We start from the raw sequence: 17,691 nt of genomic DNA, 5'->3' as shown, positions 1-17,691 counted from the left end.
GGCTAGAAGGCCGGTGACGTCGACCACCGAACGCCACCCGAACAAGGAGAGGGACCGACTTCTTGTGATTACAACAATAATACATCCAGATCAAATAGGTTTCATTACTGGTCGTCACCTACCTGACAACATATGTAGATGCCATTCCCCAACCAGTGCCATGCATGGCATTGGCATTGGATGCTAAAAAAGGCATTTGATTGGGTGTCATGGTCTTTTCTCTTCAGAACATTTGAAACATTTGGATTTGGTTCCTTATTGTATTAACCCATCAGAGTCTAAGCCATGTCTAAGCCAGGGGGGCCACATACCTGTACTGCTGTGGTAGTGTATAGCACACCAAACAAGGGTGTGGGCCAAAGGGCTCAGATGTCTATGACCACACATCAAATCATCTGAGGTCTTCAGTCATGAAACACAACCTTACACAAAGATGCCCCCTGTTTATTCTGTACTGGCAGATGTATTTACAACCTCCTATGTGTCTAACAGAAACAAACAATTAACATTTTATCATCATTGTCATGTTTCCTCTCTAACTCAGCCATTGTGTGTTGTGTGTGAAGCCATGTGATCTGATTGTTTAACCCCACCCAACGCTGTGTTTCAGCGGAGTCGCTGACGTGTAACAAATGCGATGTGGGCCTGATGGGCGTTTGCCTAAATGCTGCTGATCAGGTCTGCACAACCAACACAAGTAGCTGCTTCACTGGAAGAGCTAGTAAGTACTCAACTCCTCCTCAAACACCATCCCACCCCATCCCCTCCTCTCATTCAGCTCACCTGAACAACGTGCTTGGTAGAAACTCCCCATCCCCCTACACCAGGGATGGGCAACTGGGTGCCACAAAAAATCGGAACTCTTAATGAGGGGCCACATTGGCTCGCAGGTCTCCATACCCACACAAGCAGTCAACTGATTTGTGCAATCACTCCATTTGTGCAGTTAAACAATTTAACTCTCTCAACTAAATGCGTTATATCAGTAGCCAGAGCTACTAAGGGAGATTTGGTTGCACCGCCAATCACATTATTTATTTATTTTTAAACATTTTAGCACCCAGACAAGAGAAAGTATCAACTTAGTGGCGGTACATTCTTCTGGGCGCACCGCAGTTTGCGAATGATTCGTTATTTTTGAGCGACTGTTTTTACTGACTAGAGAGTCATGATTCGTTTTTTTTTCGTGACTCGTTCATTTTAGTCGTTTGGGGGGCTGAAGTTATATTGTGCTTATCATCCTCACAGCAGTCAAGCAATTCATTCCGCTAAGAGTAGTTCACAATCTTGTCCGGTTGCGGCCACAAATAGACCTTGTTTGAAATGTATCACGAAAGAATCTTATTTGTATGCCTAGCAATCAACAAATGCAATTTAAAAAAATAAACATTTTTACAGGTCTCAGTAACAAATGAAAGCTCCAATTAGCCCGCTATGGACGTGTGAACGAGAGGCTTGTAGAATCATGCCTCTTTTTCAATTTTTCCATTCATTTTTACCGGTGGGGTTCCTGCGTGCCCCCTATGGTGAACGAGATGTGAACAAGAGGCCTGTAGAATCATGAATCCTACGTGCTACTAACTCAAATTAACTAAATGTGTCGAAAAGATCAGAGTCAGTAAAAATAACTGAAAATCCCATTACTATATCTTAACTAGAGCTAACTAGATCTTAACTAGAGCTAACTAGATCTTAACTATAGCTAACTAGATCTTAACTAGAGCTAACTAGATAGTGGCTACAAGTAAACTGATATTTACTGTTTGGAGCTGCAGAGAAAGAATGTCACGTTGCCAGCCACAACGAAAGGTAAGGCAAGGACATAATGTAAATTGAAAGCTTATGCACATATTATGTCAATTGAAATCTCTTCCTCTCCTTAAACTTCCATCAATGGGAATAACCCCTAATTTACCAATCTAAAAATGGTTAGTTGACATGGTTAATTGAGTGACTGACAACAGTAAGTTGAGATCCCAACTGGAAATTGATCTGCGAGCCTACAAAGGGGTGCGAATTTCGCCAATTGCCCATCCCTGCCACACACACACACACACACACACACACACACACACACACACACACACACACACACACACACACACACACACACACACACACACACACACACACACACACACACACACACACACACACAGAGAATCAGGTTCATTATCATCCTAACACTCATATCTTCTCTCTCAATCTAGCCTTCCCCTCCCTCACTACTTTCCTAGGCTTCAACACCCAAGGCTGTCTGGAGAGTGCTATATGCAACAACACCACCAATGCCACCCTCCTGGGTGCCACCTACACCACTGTCAGGACCTGCTGCGACACCAACAAGTGTAACCCAGTCACAATCAGCGGCGCAACCTCTGCCAAGCTCTCTGTCACCGCAGCCCTCGGTGCTGCTCTGGTGGCCTCCGTGTGGGGCAGCATGCTGTACTAGAACAACTAGAAGACACATTCTAATTCTGATTCCAAAGAACCAGAAGACAGCCCCTACATCGAAATAAAGACTTTACATCCTCCAGCCTGAAATAAAGACCAATCCTAGTCTGTTTATACATCATGAAATGTTTTCTTAAACCGGTTTGACAACAGTTTGTTTCATTCACACTGCATGTTTAAACCGGCTTGACTTGTTTTTCTCATGTTTTGATGCTATGCTGTCACATCATCCTCTCAAGTTCTTTGCCTCCTATCAGAGTAATGCACTGAGTATCCATAATCAAGGGCGTTTTAGTTATCACCTCAAATTTTGCAGAGAGAAGCACATGTCTCAGAATGCATTAAAGACACAAATTTTGTTTTCACACAGTTTCTGTTCATGAATGTTAAGATACTTATTGTTGTGGAAGTCGATCAGTGTATTGTTGAAGCTGTAACATTGAATTCTTAAACCTTACATAGGCATTTATTTTATTTATCCTTAAGTTACTACAATCATGTGTGGTGCATGTATTATGGAGTTAAAATAAAGAAAATCCTAGAAAGGAATCTTTCTTTTTTTGCTGTTTTGAATTATCAAAAGTTTTGTAATATATATTTTTTTGAATCACTCACTTTGGTGCAATTTTCATGTGGTACATTTTCCCAACTCATAGCATAAAAATCTAAACAGATCATCAAAATGAATCATGTTTCAAAACTCTAAGTACATTTACAATTGACTGAGTACAACAAACAAATACACAAAGTCACTTGTTCACTCCACCAGATCACTTTCAATTTGCAAGTGGGTCTAAAAGGGTGGCAGGTAGTGGGCGGCAGGAAGCCTAACGGAAAGGTTGCTGGTTCGAATCCCAGAGCCGACTAGGTGTTAAATCCATCGATGTGCCCTTGAGCAATTCACTTAACCCTTATTGCTTCTGTAAGTCGCTTTAGATAAGAGTATTGTATTTATTAGATATCTCCACTAGTTGCTGCCAAGGCAGGAGCTACTCTTCCTGGGGTCAAAAATAATTAAGGCAATTACATCACACAAAAACAAAACAGTACATCATATAACATTATTACACCACCACATATCTACATAACAAAATGTATAGCACAACAATATATGTGTGTGCTAGTGTGTTTGCGTATTTCTTCACAGTCTGCATTGCACGAGTTACTTGATGTGGATTAGAGTCTAAGGGGGGGGTCTACTAAACTATATGTAATTGTTTTAAGGTCATACCAAGGATCATTAATTGATTTTGAAGACCTCTTGAATTATTAAAAATGCTATTAGCCCAGTAGTTCCCAAACATTTTGGGGTACTGTACCTTTAAAACACCTGCTTATAGTACACCCTCATGCCATGCGATTCCTAAATTAGGTTTAAATTAAGTTGAACTTCCTGTTGGATTTGGATAAATGTGAACTTGCTATCTGCACCATAGGAGCTCTGCCAACATCACCTGTACAAAAAGGTACTGTAGGTGGCAAGCTGCTGGAAACAACTTATATCCCCATTTTCACATTTCCTCTCCCAGAGTTTGATCTTCTTCATGAATCCACACACTGTGTCATACATGTTAAGAACGTGTGTCTCTTTACCTTGCAGAGTTAGATACATTCACCTTCTGCTACCATTTCTTTCAAGCCGTCTACGCATACAGTTTGATGCATACAATGTATGCACCACACAGAAAGCACTGCAACCAATGTTCCCTCTAAACTGGGTGTGCGCATTAGCCTCGAGACTGCCTTGCAGAAGTATCAGCCCACAGAAAGAAACAAGAGATTGAACTTCACTCAACGTTCTCGCACTGTGGTCACCAACCTGTCACATGGCGATCGACTGGTCGATCTCCAAGGCATTCGATAAAGCAACACGCCAGGTAGGCAAACTTGACATAGTGCACATTTTGAACCATTTCATGTGTCTGAAAGTACAAACTCTGCATTCCCGGCAGGCCCAGAGAGCAAATCAAGTGCACTATAGGCCTACTGCTGGCCAACCGGATGGCTCAGCTGACCATGTCTGCAATAAAGTACAAGGCAGTCTCGACGGCTAAAGCTACAGCAAAGTTAAGAGAAACTGTCAACGAATACAGTGAAGAGATGCTGTTTTTATGAGTGAGTTCGTGTTGAAGTTCTTACTCAGCAATGTCAACACTTTGTATTCAACACTTTTTTTAAGCCATAAATTCCTATTTCCACTCAGCGCTACAACAAGCACTGCAGCAGTAATGAATGAGTAGGAAAGTGTATCTATAGGCTTGCGTTGTTGTTAGCGGCTTGGGTCTTTTTGAAAATAGAGGAATATTTAACTTTCTCGGATTATAGGAGTTACAACATGAATTTGTGCATGAGGCAGAAATAATGCGTTGCGACTCGAGTTTCTCCATCAGCTGGAGGGAGACTGTGTCCCTTTTTGGTCAGTGGAGGAAAGGGAGAGCAGAGGGATGTTGAGAGACGGACCCTCAGTCTGCTGCTCTCTCTCCCCGCTGAGACTGTCCATCAGATGCAGGCATCATCAACCCTGTAAAATAAAGATAAAGCAAATTTGAATGTATGCTCACTCAGCTGTGCCTCACAAGTCATACAACAGATCTATTACTGGTGTGATAACATAGCCTATCTCAAATTTTGAAATATATATATTTTTTAAATGGCCCAAACAAGAAAGCATTAGCAGGGCAATTCAAGCAAAGCCAATATAGGGTGATAATGTATTGCACCTATAGCTTACTGCACAGACCTCATTGCTACAGTACTGTTTTTAATTGGTTAATGTTGCATAGTTGTACGTTTTTTTGTCATGTTCAAAATAAAAAAAATCGGAGTGGTAGATCTCGGCTTGTATTTTGCCTCAAAGTGATCTTTGCGCCAGAGGGGATGGCTGACGTTTTATGGGCTCTTAACCAACTGTGCTATTTTGTTTGTTTTTTCACATTGTTTGTAACTTATTTTGTACATAATGTTGCTGCTACCGTCTCTTATGATCGAAAAGAGCTTCTGGACATCAGAACAGCGATTACTCACCTTGAACTGGACACATTTTGATTCTTTAATGAGTCGGACAAGAGGGATTTACTCCAGACACCCGAACAGGCCCTCATCCCTGTCATTCGCAGGAGAAAGAGACATATCTATCTGGTATCTGGCGACGAGTGGCTAATCTGCCTTCGCCATCGGTACTATTGGCCAATGCACAATCGCTGGATAATAAAGTGGACAAACTACAAGCATGTATATCCTACCAACGGGACATTAAAAACTGTAATATCTTATGTTTAACCGAGTCGTGGCTGAACGATGACATGAATAACATACAACTGACGGGTAATATACTGTATCGACAGGATAGAACAGCAGCCTCTGGTAAGACAAGAGGTGGCGGTCTATTTATATTTGTAAACAGCTGGTGCACGATATCTAAGGAAGTCTCAAGGTTTTGCTCGCCTGAGGTAGAGTATCTCATGATAAGCTGTAGACTACACATCTATATTCTTCGTAGATGTCTATTTACCACCACAAACCAATACTGGCACTATGACCGCACTCAATGAGCTGTATGCGGCCGTAAGCAAACAGGAAAACGTTCATCCAGAGGAGGTGCTCCTAGTGGCCGGGGACTTTAATGCAGGGAAACTTAAATCTGTTTTACCTAATTTCTAACAGCATGTTAAATGTGCAACCGGGGGGGGGGGGGGGGGGGGGGGGGGGAACAGCTCGAGACCACCTTTACTCCACACACAGAGATGCGTACAAAGCTCTCCCTCGCCCTCCATTTAGCAAATCTGACCATATCCTCCTGATTCCTGCTAAAATTAAAGCAGGAAGCACCAGTGACTCAGTCAGTAAAAAAGTGGTCAGATGAAGCAGATGCAAAGCTATAGACTGGAATATGTTCCGGGATTCTTCCGATGGCATTGAGGAGTACACCACATCAGTCACTGGCTTCATCAATAACTGCATCGATGACGTCGTCCCGACAGTGACTGTACGTACATACCCCAAACAGATGTCATGAATTATAGGCAACAACCGCTCTGAGCTAAAGGGTAGAACTGCCGCTTTCAAAGAGCGGGGACTCTAACCCGGAAGCTGATAAGAAATCCTGCTATGCCCGCAGACGAACCATCAAACAGGCAAAGCGTCAATAGAGGACTAAGATCGAATCGTACTACACCGGCTCCAACTCTCGTCAGATGTGGCAGGGCTTGCAAACTATTACAGACTACAAAGGGAAGCACAGCCGAGAGCTGCCCAGTGACACGAGCCTACCAGACGAGCTAAATTACTTCTATGCTCGCTTCGAAGCAAGTAACACTGAAACATGCATGAAAGCATCAGCTGTTCCGGACAACTGTGTGATCACGCTCTCCGCAGCCGATGTGAGTAAGATCGTTAAACAGGTCAACATTCACAAGGCCGCAGGGCCAGACAGATTCCGAGAACGTGTACTCCGTAACGTGTACTCGTAACGTGTACTCCGTAAAAAAACATTACTTATCCAACAGCTACACCTTGTGGTAGAAAAATAAACTACATTTACATGCAATTATTATGGCACTCAGGAAATGGTTCAACTAATGACACATTTTAATCCAAGCTTTCATACAAAAATCAAACAAACTGTCACATTACTTTTACACTTTTACAGAACGTGTACTCCGAGCATGCACTGACCAACTGGCAAGTATCTTCACTAACATTTTCAACCTCTCCCTGTCGGAGTCTGTAATACCAACATGTTTCAAGCAGACCACCATAGTCCCTGTGCCCAAGAACACTAAGGTAACCTGCCTAGATGACTACTGACCCATAGCACTCACTTCTGTAGCCATGAAATGCTTTGAAAGGCTGGTCATGGCTCACATCAACACCATTATCCCAGAAACCCTAGACCCACTACAATTTGCATACCGCTCAAACAGATCCACAGATGATGCAATCTTTATTGCACTCCATACTACCCTTTCACACCTGGACAAAAGGAACACCCATGTGAGAATGCTATTCATTGACGACATCTCAGCGTTCAACACCATAGTGCCCTCAAAGCTCATCACTAGACTAAAGACCCTGGGACGAAACACAGAGTATGCCCCCATTCTCATCGACGGGGCTGTATTGGAGCAGGTTGAGAGCTTCAAGTTCCTTGGCGTCCACATCACCAACAAACTAACATGGTCCAAGCTCACCAAGACAGTCGTGAGGAGGGCACAACAAAACCTATTCCCCCTCCGGAGACTGAAAATATTTGGCATAGGTCCTCAGAGCATCAAAAGGTTCTACAGCTGCACCATCAAGAGCATCCTGACGGGATGCATCACTGCCCGGTATGGCAACTGCTTGGCCTCCGACCGCAAGGCACTGCAGAGGGTAGTGCGTCCGGCCCAGTACATCACTGGTGTTAAGCTTCCTGCCATCCAGGACATCTATACCAGGCGGTGTCAGAGGAAGGCCCTAAAAAATTCCAAAGACTCCAGCCACCCTAGTCAGACTGTTCTCTCTGCTACTGCACGGCAAGTGGTACCGGAGGTCCAAGAGGCTTCTAAATAGCTTATACCCCAAGCCTCCACTGATGTACATGTAGGTAGAGTTATGTGACTATGCATAGATAATAGAGAGTAGCAGCAGTGTAAAAGAGGAGGGTGGGGGGGCAATACAAATAGTCTGGGTAGCCATAAAATGGCTACGCAGACTATTTGTATTGCCCCTCACCCTCTTCTTTTATTATCTATGCATAGTCACATAACTCTACCTACATGTACATCAGTGGAGGCTGCTGAGGGGATGACCACTCATAATAATGGCTGGAATGGAGTCAATGGAATTAACCACATGGAAACCACGTGTTTGATGCCATTTACTCCATTCCAGACATAATTATGAGCAATCCTCCCATCAGCAGCCTCCACTGATGTACATATTACCTTAACTAACCGGTGCTCCCACACATTGACTCTGTACCGGTACCCCTTATATAAAGCCTCGTTATTGATATTTTACTGTTGCTCTTTAATTGTTTCTTACTTAAATTGTTTTATTTAGAGTAATTATTAGAGTAATTAGTTTAGAGTAATTATCGAGGTTAACTAGCCAGCTATTTTCGTCCTTCTAACGTTGTCAACACTGCTAGCTAGCCAGCTAGCCAACTTCTACCGAAACATTACAACGGAACGATTTGATTAGTGTAGTGTTAGCTAGCTACATAGTTGTCTTTGCTGTCTTTGTATCTAAGATAATTGTGTAGTTTAGAGTAATTATCTAGCCAGTTATCGAGGTTACCTAGCCAGCTACACTTTCAAACAAAGTCAGCTAGCCAGCTATTTTCGTCGTCCTAACGTTGTCAACACTGCTAGCTAGCCAGCTAGCCAACTTCTACCGAAACATTACAACGGAACGATTTGATTAGTGTAGTGTTAGCTAGCTACATAGTTGTCTTTGCTGTCTTTGTATCTAAGATAATTGTGTAGTTTAGAGTAATTATCGAGGTTATCGAGGTTACCTAGCCAGTTCTCGAGGCTACCTAGCCAGCAACACTTTCAAACAAAGTCAACAACGCAGCCACTGCTAGCTAGCCTACTTCACCAGCCAGCAGTACTGTATCATTTTAATCATTTTAGTCAATAAGATTTTTGCAACGTAAGCTTAACTTTCTGAACATTCGAGACGTGTAGTCCACTTGTCATTCCAATCTTCTTTGCATTAGCGTAGCCTCTTCTGTAGCCTGTCAACTATGTGTCTGTCTATCCCTGTTCTCTCCTCTCTGCACAGACCATACAAACACTTCACACCGCGTGGCCGCTGCCACTCTAACCTGGTGGTCCCAGCGCGCACGACCCACGTGGAGTTCCAGGTCTCCGGCAGCCTCTGGAACTGCCGATCTGCGGCCAACAAGGCAGAGTTCATACCAGCCTATGCTTCCCTCCAGTCCCTCGACTTCTTGGCACTGACGGAAACATGGATTACCACAGATAACACTGCTACTCCTACTGCTCTCTCCTCATCTGCCCACGTGTTCTCGCACACCCCGAGAGCTTCTGGTCAGCGGGGTGGTGGCACTGGGATCCTCATCTCTCCCAAGTGGACATTCTCTCTTTCTCCCCTGACCCATCTGTCTATCGCCTCCTTTGAATTCCATGCTGTCACAGTTACCAGCCCTTTCAAGCTTAACATCCTTATCATTTATCGCCCTCCAGGTTCCCTTGGAGAGTTCATCAATGAGCTTGACGCCTTGATAAGTTCCTTTCCTGAGGATGGCTCACCTCTCACAGTTCTGGGTGACTTTAACCTCCCCACGTCTACCTTTGACTCATTCCTCTCTGCCTCCTTCTTTCCACTCCTCTCCTCTTTTGACCTCACCCTCTCACCTTCCCCCCCTACTCACAAGGCAGGCAATACGCTTGACCTCATCTTTACTAGATGCTGTTCTTCCACTAATCTCATTGCAACTCCCCTCCAAGTCTCCGACCACTACCTTGTATCCTTTTCCCTCTCGCTCTCATCCAACACTTCCCACTCTGCCCCTACTCGGATGGTATCGCGCCGTCCCAACCTTCGCTCTCTCTCCCCCGCTACTCTCTCCTCTTCCATCCTATCATCTCTTCCCTCTGCTCAAACCTTCTCCAACCTATCTCCTGATTCTGTCTCCTCAACCCTCCTCTCCTCCCTTTCTGCATCCTTTGACTCTCTATGTCCCCTATCCTCCAGGCCGGCTCGGTCCTCCCCTCCTGCTCCGTGGCTCGACGACTCATTGCGAGCTCACAGAACAGGGCTCCGGGCAGCCGAGCGGAAATGGAGGAGAACTCGCCTCCCTGCGGACCTGGCATCCTTTCACTCCCTCCTCTCTACATTTTCCTCTTCTGTCTCTGCTGCTAAAGCCACTTTCTACCACTCTAAATTCCAAGCATCTGCCTCTAACCCTAGGAAGCTCTTTGCCACCTTCTCCTCCCTCCTGAATCCTCCTCCCCCTCCCCCCCCCCCCCCCCCCCCCCCCCCCCCCCCCTCCTCCCTCTCTGCGGATGACTTCGTCAACCATTTTGAAAAGAAGGTCGACGACATCCGATCCTCGTTTGCTAAGTCAAACGACACCGCTGGTTCTGCTCACACTGCCCTACCCTGTGCTTTGACCTCTTTCTCCCCTCTCTCTCCAGATGAAATCTCGCGTCTTGTGACGGCCGGCCGCCCAACAACCTGCCCGCTTGACCCTATCCCCTCCTCTCTTCTCCAGACCATTTCCGGAGACCTTCTCCCTTACCTCACCTCGCTCATCAACTCATCCTTGACCGCTGGCTACGTCCCTTCCGTCTTCAAGAGAGCGAGAGTTGCACCCCTTCTGAAAAAACCTACACTCGATCCCTCCGAGGTCAAGAACTACAGACCAGTATCCCTTCTTTCTTTTCTCTCCAAAACTCTTGAACGTGCCGTCCTTGGCCAGCTCTCCTGCTATCTCTCTCAGAATGACCTTCTTGATCCAAATCAGTCAGGTTTCAAGACTAGTCATTCAACTGAGACTGCTCTTCTCTGTGTCACGGAGGCGCTCCGCACTGCTAAAGCTAACTCTCTCTCCTCTGCTCTCATCCTTCTAGACCTATCGGCTGCCTTTGATACTGTGAACCATCAGATCCTCCTCTCCACCCTCTCCGAGTTGGGCATCTCCGGCGCGGCCCACGCTTGGATTGCGTCCTACCTGACAGGTCGCTCCTACCAGGTGGCGTGGCGAGAATCTGTCTCCGCACCACGTGCTCTCACCACTGGTGTCCCCCAGGGCTCTGTTCTAGGCCCTCTCCTATTCTCGCTATACACCAAGTCACTTGGCTCTGTCATATCCTCACATGGTCTCTCCTATCATTGCTATGCAGACGACACACAATTAATCTTCTCCTTTCCCCCTTCTGATAACCAGGTGGCGAATCGCATCTCTGCATGTCTGGCAGACATATCAGTGTGGATGACGGATCACCACCTCAAGCTGAACCTCGGCAAGACGGAGCTGCTCTTCCTCCCGGGGAAGGACTGCCCGTTCCATGATCTCGCCATCACGGTTGACAACTCCATTGTGTCCTCCTCCCAGAGCGCTAAGAACCTTGGCGTGATCCTGGACAACACCCTGTCGTTCTCAACTAACATCAAGGCGGTGGCCCGTTCCTGTAGGTTCATGCTCTACAACATTCGCAGAGTACGACCCTGCCTCACACAGGAAGCGGTGCAGGTCCTAATCCAGGCAATTGTCATCTCCCGTCTGGATTACTGCAACTCGCTGTTGGCTGGGCTCCCTGCCTGTGCCATTAAACCCCTACAACTCATCCAGAACGCCGCAGCCCGTCTGGTGTTCAACCTTCCCAAGTTCTCTCACGTCACCCCGCTCCTCCGCTCTCTCCACTGGCTTCCAGTTGAAGCTCGCATCCGCTACAAGACCATGGTGCTTGCCTACGGAGCTGTGAGGGGAACGGCACCTCCGTACCTTCAGGCTCTGATCAGGCCCTACACCCAAACAAGGGCACTGCGTTCATCCACCTCTGGCCTGCTCGCCTCCCTACCTCTGAGGAAGTACAGTTCCCGCTCAGCCCAGTCAAAACTGTTCGCTGCTCTGGCACCCCAATGGTGGAACAAACTCCCTCACGACGCCAGGTCAGCGGAGTCAATCACCACCTTCCGGAGACACCTGAAACCCCACCTCTTTAAGGAATACCTAGGATAGGATAAAGTAATCCTTCTAACCCCCCCCCCCCCCCCTTAAAAGATTTAGATGCACTATTGTAAAGTGGTTGTTCCACTGGATATCATAAGGTGAATGCACCAATTTGTAAGTCACTCTGGATAAGAGCGTCTGCTAAATGACTTAAATGTAATGTAAATGTAATTTTTGTAGGTATTTTTCTCAAAACTGCATTGTTGGTTAAAAGGGCTTGTAAGTAAGCATTGCTCAGTAAGGTCTACCTGTTGTATTCGGCCATGTGACAAATAAAATTTGATTTGACTCAGAAAAGGTTGGAGACCACTGTTCTAGAGTTTTCCCTGGTAACACTATCAATGTTTCCCTTCACTGTGGTAATTGTGACCGAATCAACATAATATTAGCCACTTTCAATGCAACATACCGAAACAAAACAAACAAATGATGTAGTTGTAGGTAGAACGCATTGGAGTAGGATTCTATTGCATAGACACACACTACTCAGCCCTTACCCTACACAGACCAGTGCGACGTAAACAATCAGAGCCGCAGTAGGCCTATGTAAATAGATCATTGCCATATATGGATTTGTGCCATTTACTTTGAGCGGGACTGTTTACAGCATGAGCGGTCGTGAATAGATGCGCTTGTTTCGAGATCAAAGTGAAAGCTGCATGTAGCCAAGTGTGCACATTTTGTTCATATCCTTTGCTAGTCTGTGAGTTATTAGCCCAGTTATGATTTACTCCTACAAGATCACAAAACTTGTACATTTCTAGACATCTTTGAAAACCGAGTCAGGTGAAGAGCTTGTTTTTGTCTTAAAGGAACAGTGTTGAATTTTGAGACAGGCTTGATTGAATAAGTTAAGTAGCCAATAGGCAGAGAGTAGCATAATTTTTCTGATTCTCTGTAATAATGATATGGGAAAAATAATGCATTTTATTTTGTAAAGTGGTTTCTTGCATAAAACACAATAACATTTGAAGGACAAGATGGTAAACAGGTTAATGTCAAGCCCTGAGTGTATTTTGGAATGTAGGCCAACATTGAACACCCCACATTATCTGCTACTGTAGGCTGAATGATCTCAACAGCTATTTCTATGTCAAACTGTTATGGGATGCATTTTCTCCATTGTTTTTGATGGTAGGCCACTTTGGTAGGCCTACATTTTGATTGAATAGCCACAGTAGCCCACATGACCAATGTTAAAACGATACTTTAGAGGGTACAGCCTCAGTGTTCACAGTAAACACGCACTGGAAGTTACACAGAATTTTCACAATGTTCAAGTTTGCGCTCAGCAAGAAGTGGACCAAGGTGCAGCGTGGTATGTGTTCATGCTTCTTTATTTAAATCCAAATGTCACGTTCTGAAGGCTACACAGAGCTAACAAAAAAAACAACATCCCACAACCTAAGGTGGCAAAACAGGCTGCCTAAGTATGATTCCCAATCAGAGACAACGATAGACAGCTGTCCCTGATTGAGAACCATACCAGGCCAAAACATAGAAACACAAAACATAGAAATAAAGAACATAGAATGCCCACCAAAATCACACCCTGACCAAACCAAATAGAGACATAAAAAGGCTCTAAGGTCAGGGCATGACAGTCTTATCAATCATAGTTTCTGGGAGGATATCAGCAGCAGACACTCTAGTGCAGAGCAAAGGATCACGTGTACTTGACACAAACAGAGAACAAACCATTGAGGTAATGGGTGTGTCGGCAGAGGCCAGGTAGACAGAGCAATGCACATGCACCGAAACTAAAGTTTAAAAAAGTAGGCCTATGCAGTGCCTTCGGAAAGTGTTCAGATCCCTTGACTTTTTCCAAATTACAGCCTTATTCTAAAATTGGTTAAATAAAAAATCAGCAATCTACACACAATACCCCATAATGACAAAGCGAAAACAGTTTGACATTTTTGCAAATGTATTAAAAATAAAAAAACAAATACTTTACTTACATAAGTATTCAGACCCTTTGCTACGAGACTCGAAATTGAGCTCAGGTGCATCCTGTTCCTATTGAGCGACCTTGAGATGTTTCTACAACTTGATTGGGGTCCACCTGTGGTAAATTCAATTGATTGGACATGATTTGGAAAGGCACACTCCTGTCTATATAAGGTCCCACAGTTGACAGTGCATGTCAGAACAAAAACCAAGCCATGAGGGTTGAAGGAATTGTCCGTAGAGCTCCGAGACATGATTGTGTCAAGGCACAGATCTGGGGAAGGGTACAAAAAAATGTCTGCAGCATTGAAGGTCCCCAAGAACACAGTGGCCTCCATCATTCTTAAATGGAAGGTGTTTGGAACCATCAAGACTCTTCCTAGAGCTGGCCGGCCGGCCAAACTGATCAATCGGGGGAGAAGGGCCTTGGTTAGGGAGGTGACCAAGAACCTGATGGTCACTCTGACAGAGCTCTAGAGTTCCTCTGTGGAGTTGGGATAACCTTCCAGAAGGACAACCATCTCTGCAGCACTCCACCAATCAGGCCTTTATGGTAGTGGCCAGACGGAAGCCACTCTTCAGTAAAAGGCCCATTTCAGCCTGATTGGAGTTTGCCAAAAGGCACCTAAGGACTCTCACACCATGAGAAACAAGATTCTCTGGTCTGATGAAACCAAGATTTAAAACTCTTTGGCCTGAATGCCAAGCGTCACATCTGGAGGAAACCTGGCATCATCCCCACGGCGAAGCATGGTGGTGGCAGCATCGTGCTGTGGGGAGGTTTTTCAGTGGCAGGGACTGGGAGGCAGGATCGAGGCAAAGATGAACGAAGCAAAGTACAGAGAACCTTGATGGAAACCTGCTCCAGTGCTCAGGACCTTAGATGGTTCACCTTTCAACAGGACAACAACCCTAAGCACACAGCCACGACAACGCAGGAGTGGCTTCGGGACAAGTCTCTGAATGTCCTTGAGTGGCCCAGCCAGAGCCCAGACTTGAAATCTCCGGACAGACCTGAAAATAGCTATGCAGCAACACTCCCCGTCCAACTTGGCAGAGCTGGAGAAGATCTGCAGAGAAGAATGGGAAAAACTCATACCCAAGAAGACTCAATGCTGCCAAAGGTGCTTCAACAAAGTACTGAGTAAAGGGTATGAATACTTATGTAAATGGGATATTTCAACAACAACAAAAATTAAAAGCTTTGCTTTGTCATTATGGTGTTTAGATTGATGAGGGGGAAAAACAATTTATACATTTTAGAATAAGGCTGTAATGTAACAAAATGTGGAAGTCAAGGGGTCTGAATACTTTCCAAAGGCACTGTAAATATAAAATAACTAGAGATGTCACACCAGTGGCCTCAGTAAATGTTTTTCTTCCTTTTAAGATAATTTTTCTTCAATTTTTTGCCCACGTACCCCGAGGGGTTGGGAAACACTATTAGCCCATACGCATGGACGTTCGGAAGCTACACACGATTTTGTGAGAAGACCGATTTTCAGGACATCTTATGGTCTGACAAAACCGCTCTAGCTTTGTCACCTTTCACCAGATGCGGAAGTGCGACATAGGCGGACGTGGTGGCTTGAGATCCAATGCAACAAAAAAATATATCTAGCTTAAAACCCTTTAGAACACAGACGGTCTTTCTCTAATTTACTATAGCGGCCGCTAACTGCCTTGTTTTTCTAACAATGTGTCAATATCGCAAAATGAACTTGCTAACAACCTGCTGTTGTCATCAACCAGAAACAAGTGTGTTGAGAACTCGATCTGGAGGAATTACAAGCGCTTATTTCAGGGAGCGCTCGGTAAGCCACGCCCCAGTGGGCAGAGCTGTATCGCTTGTATCAAATATGTTTAATAAATTAACCTCATTATTCTTTGCTCGTATCGTCGTATTCCACCCGATCGAGTTCCCATCACTCCAGAAACAGGGTATGCTGTCATTTGACGTAAAAAAAATCATTTTAGCTTCATTACAGGGCTCCCGAGTGGCGCCTCGGTGCAAGAGGCGTCCCTGGTTCGAATACAGGCTGCATCACATCCGGCCGTGATTGGGAGTCCCATAGGGCGGCGCACAATTGGCCCAGCATCGTCCGGGTTTTGGCGGTCATTGTAAATAAGAATTTGGTTAAATACAATTACTCAAAATGACGGCGCCGAAGCGGACACGACTTTTCACAGTGAAAGAGGTTAATGTTGGTTGATGATTCGGACACGCACATTGAAAAGCGATGATGTCGAGGTGAGTGAAAAGTAAACGGCAGATATGTGTGAGGCTGCGAAACTTGGGGAATAGCTCGCAAATCATGTCATGATAACTTGGTTGGTGAAGGCGAGCACATCAGCGGTGGAGCTCGAATGATTACTCTGTCTCATGGAATAGTTGAAGTGTTTAGCTGTATCTAGTTGGTTGTTTTGTTTCTACCGGTGTAATTCATATGGAAACGACCCAAGCTGCTTGCTATAGCTAGCTAGTTAGGCTGTCAGGTAATAAAAGTGGGCTGCGCTCACGAAGCGTCAACCTCAGCTGGCACTTCCACTAGCTAGCCATATAGACATCCAGTTAACTGGCCACCGAAATGAAGCCACGGCTAGAGTAATAAGTTTTTATCTGTTGGGCTTGGTGTGCTAGGTGCAGATATTCATAGACTATACATACATTGCCTCGTTTTCCTATTATGACAGCTTAGCTGTCGTTAGAGTAGTAGCCCGCGGAGTGGAACTCATATGATGAGTTGGCTATGTGTTTTCATTGCCAGCTAACAAGTTACTTGTTTTGTTCAGTTTCTACCGATGCATTTCATTTGGAAACTGTCCCAGCTTTATAACTAATCAGCTAACATTGGCTAACTCTGGATGGAGAGGGAAAGAGATCCGTATCACACAATAAGGAACCCCCTTATTAGGAAGAGTGTATGGTTGAAAGAGGAAGGAAGAGCGAAATAGTGAGAGATTATGTTCCTGACCCACAATTGTATTTTTGTCGCTCCTCTCATCGCCGTCTTTTACTCTGTTCCTCTGGGTCAGTGAAAGTGAGGGAAGTGATGTGGAGAGTCAGGGCTCAACAGCGAAAGGCAGGGAGTTAGAGATGAGTGGTGGAGGGAGAGGGCGAAGCAGAGGAGGAAGAGTGTGCTCTCCGCACACCTGAGAGGGGAGCCTACATTTCCATGGAGTGTGTCTGCCCCAAGTCCCACCATTCACCCTTGTACCACACAGCCTGGGCCTAAAGTGAAAGTGGCTGGGGTTTGTGTTTAAAGTTGTAGAAAATGTATATCTTTTGAAGAGCTTGTCATGGAATACAACAAGAAAATAGGTGGGGTTGACCATCTTGACCAATTTAGAAGCTATATCAATGTTGGACGCACAGGCAGAAAAGTGGAAGTATGTGTTTTGGGGGATGCTCAACATTGCCATCGTAAATGCATACATTGTGTGGGGGACCCTGCAAAGGCCCCTTCCCAGAAACCGCAGGCGCTGGTCCCTGAAGGCATTCAAAATGCAGTTTGTCCATTCACTTTGTGATATGGCTACAGTGGCAGGAAGAGGGGAGACAAGACTGATACCAGGGCGTGTGGACTGAGTTGTAACTCATT

General features: G+C 45.2%; 1 protein-coding gene across 1 annotated transcript; it reads left to right on the top strand.

Annotated features, from left to right (window-relative positions):
* Nucleotides 1–285: 285 nt before the first annotated feature.
* LOC120022403 (sperm acrosome membrane-associated protein 4-like) lies at nt 286–2,452 on the top strand. Its single transcript, XM_038966291.1, has 3 exons — nt 286–313; nt 611–721; nt 2,211–2,452. The coding sequence occupies exons 1-3, from the start codon at nt 286–288 to the stop codon at nt 2,450–2,452; spliced, it is 381 nt and encodes a 126-aa protein (XP_038822219.1).
* Nucleotides 2,453–17,691: the final 15,239 nt, after the last annotated feature.

The sequence above is a fragment of the Salvelinus namaycush genome, chromosome 27 (genome assembly GCF_016432855.1).
Source record: "Salvelinus namaycush isolate Seneca chromosome 27, SaNama_1.0, whole genome shotgun sequence".
Taxonomy (NCBI): Eukaryota; Metazoa; Chordata; class Actinopteri; order Salmoniformes; family Salmonidae; genus Salvelinus; species Salvelinus namaycush.
Note: the sequence above shows the minus strand (reverse complement) of the source record. Positions and strands in the feature narration are given on the sequence as shown.

What these genes read in the sequence shown, in the direction of transcription:
- LOC120022403 (XM_038966291.1), top strand. Translation starts at nt 286, where the DNA reads ATGTCTAAGCCAGGGGGGCCACATACCT. An exon ending in GCCAGGGGGGCCACATACCT is followed by an intron (nt 314 to 610) that starts GTACTGCTGTGG and finishes GCTGTGTTTCAG; the next exon opens with CGGAGTCGCTGACGTGTAAC. An exon ending in CTGCTTCACTGGAAGAGCTA is followed by an intron (nt 722 to 2,210) that starts GTAAGTACTCAA and finishes CTCTCAATCTAG; the next exon opens with CCTTCCCCTCCCTCACTACT.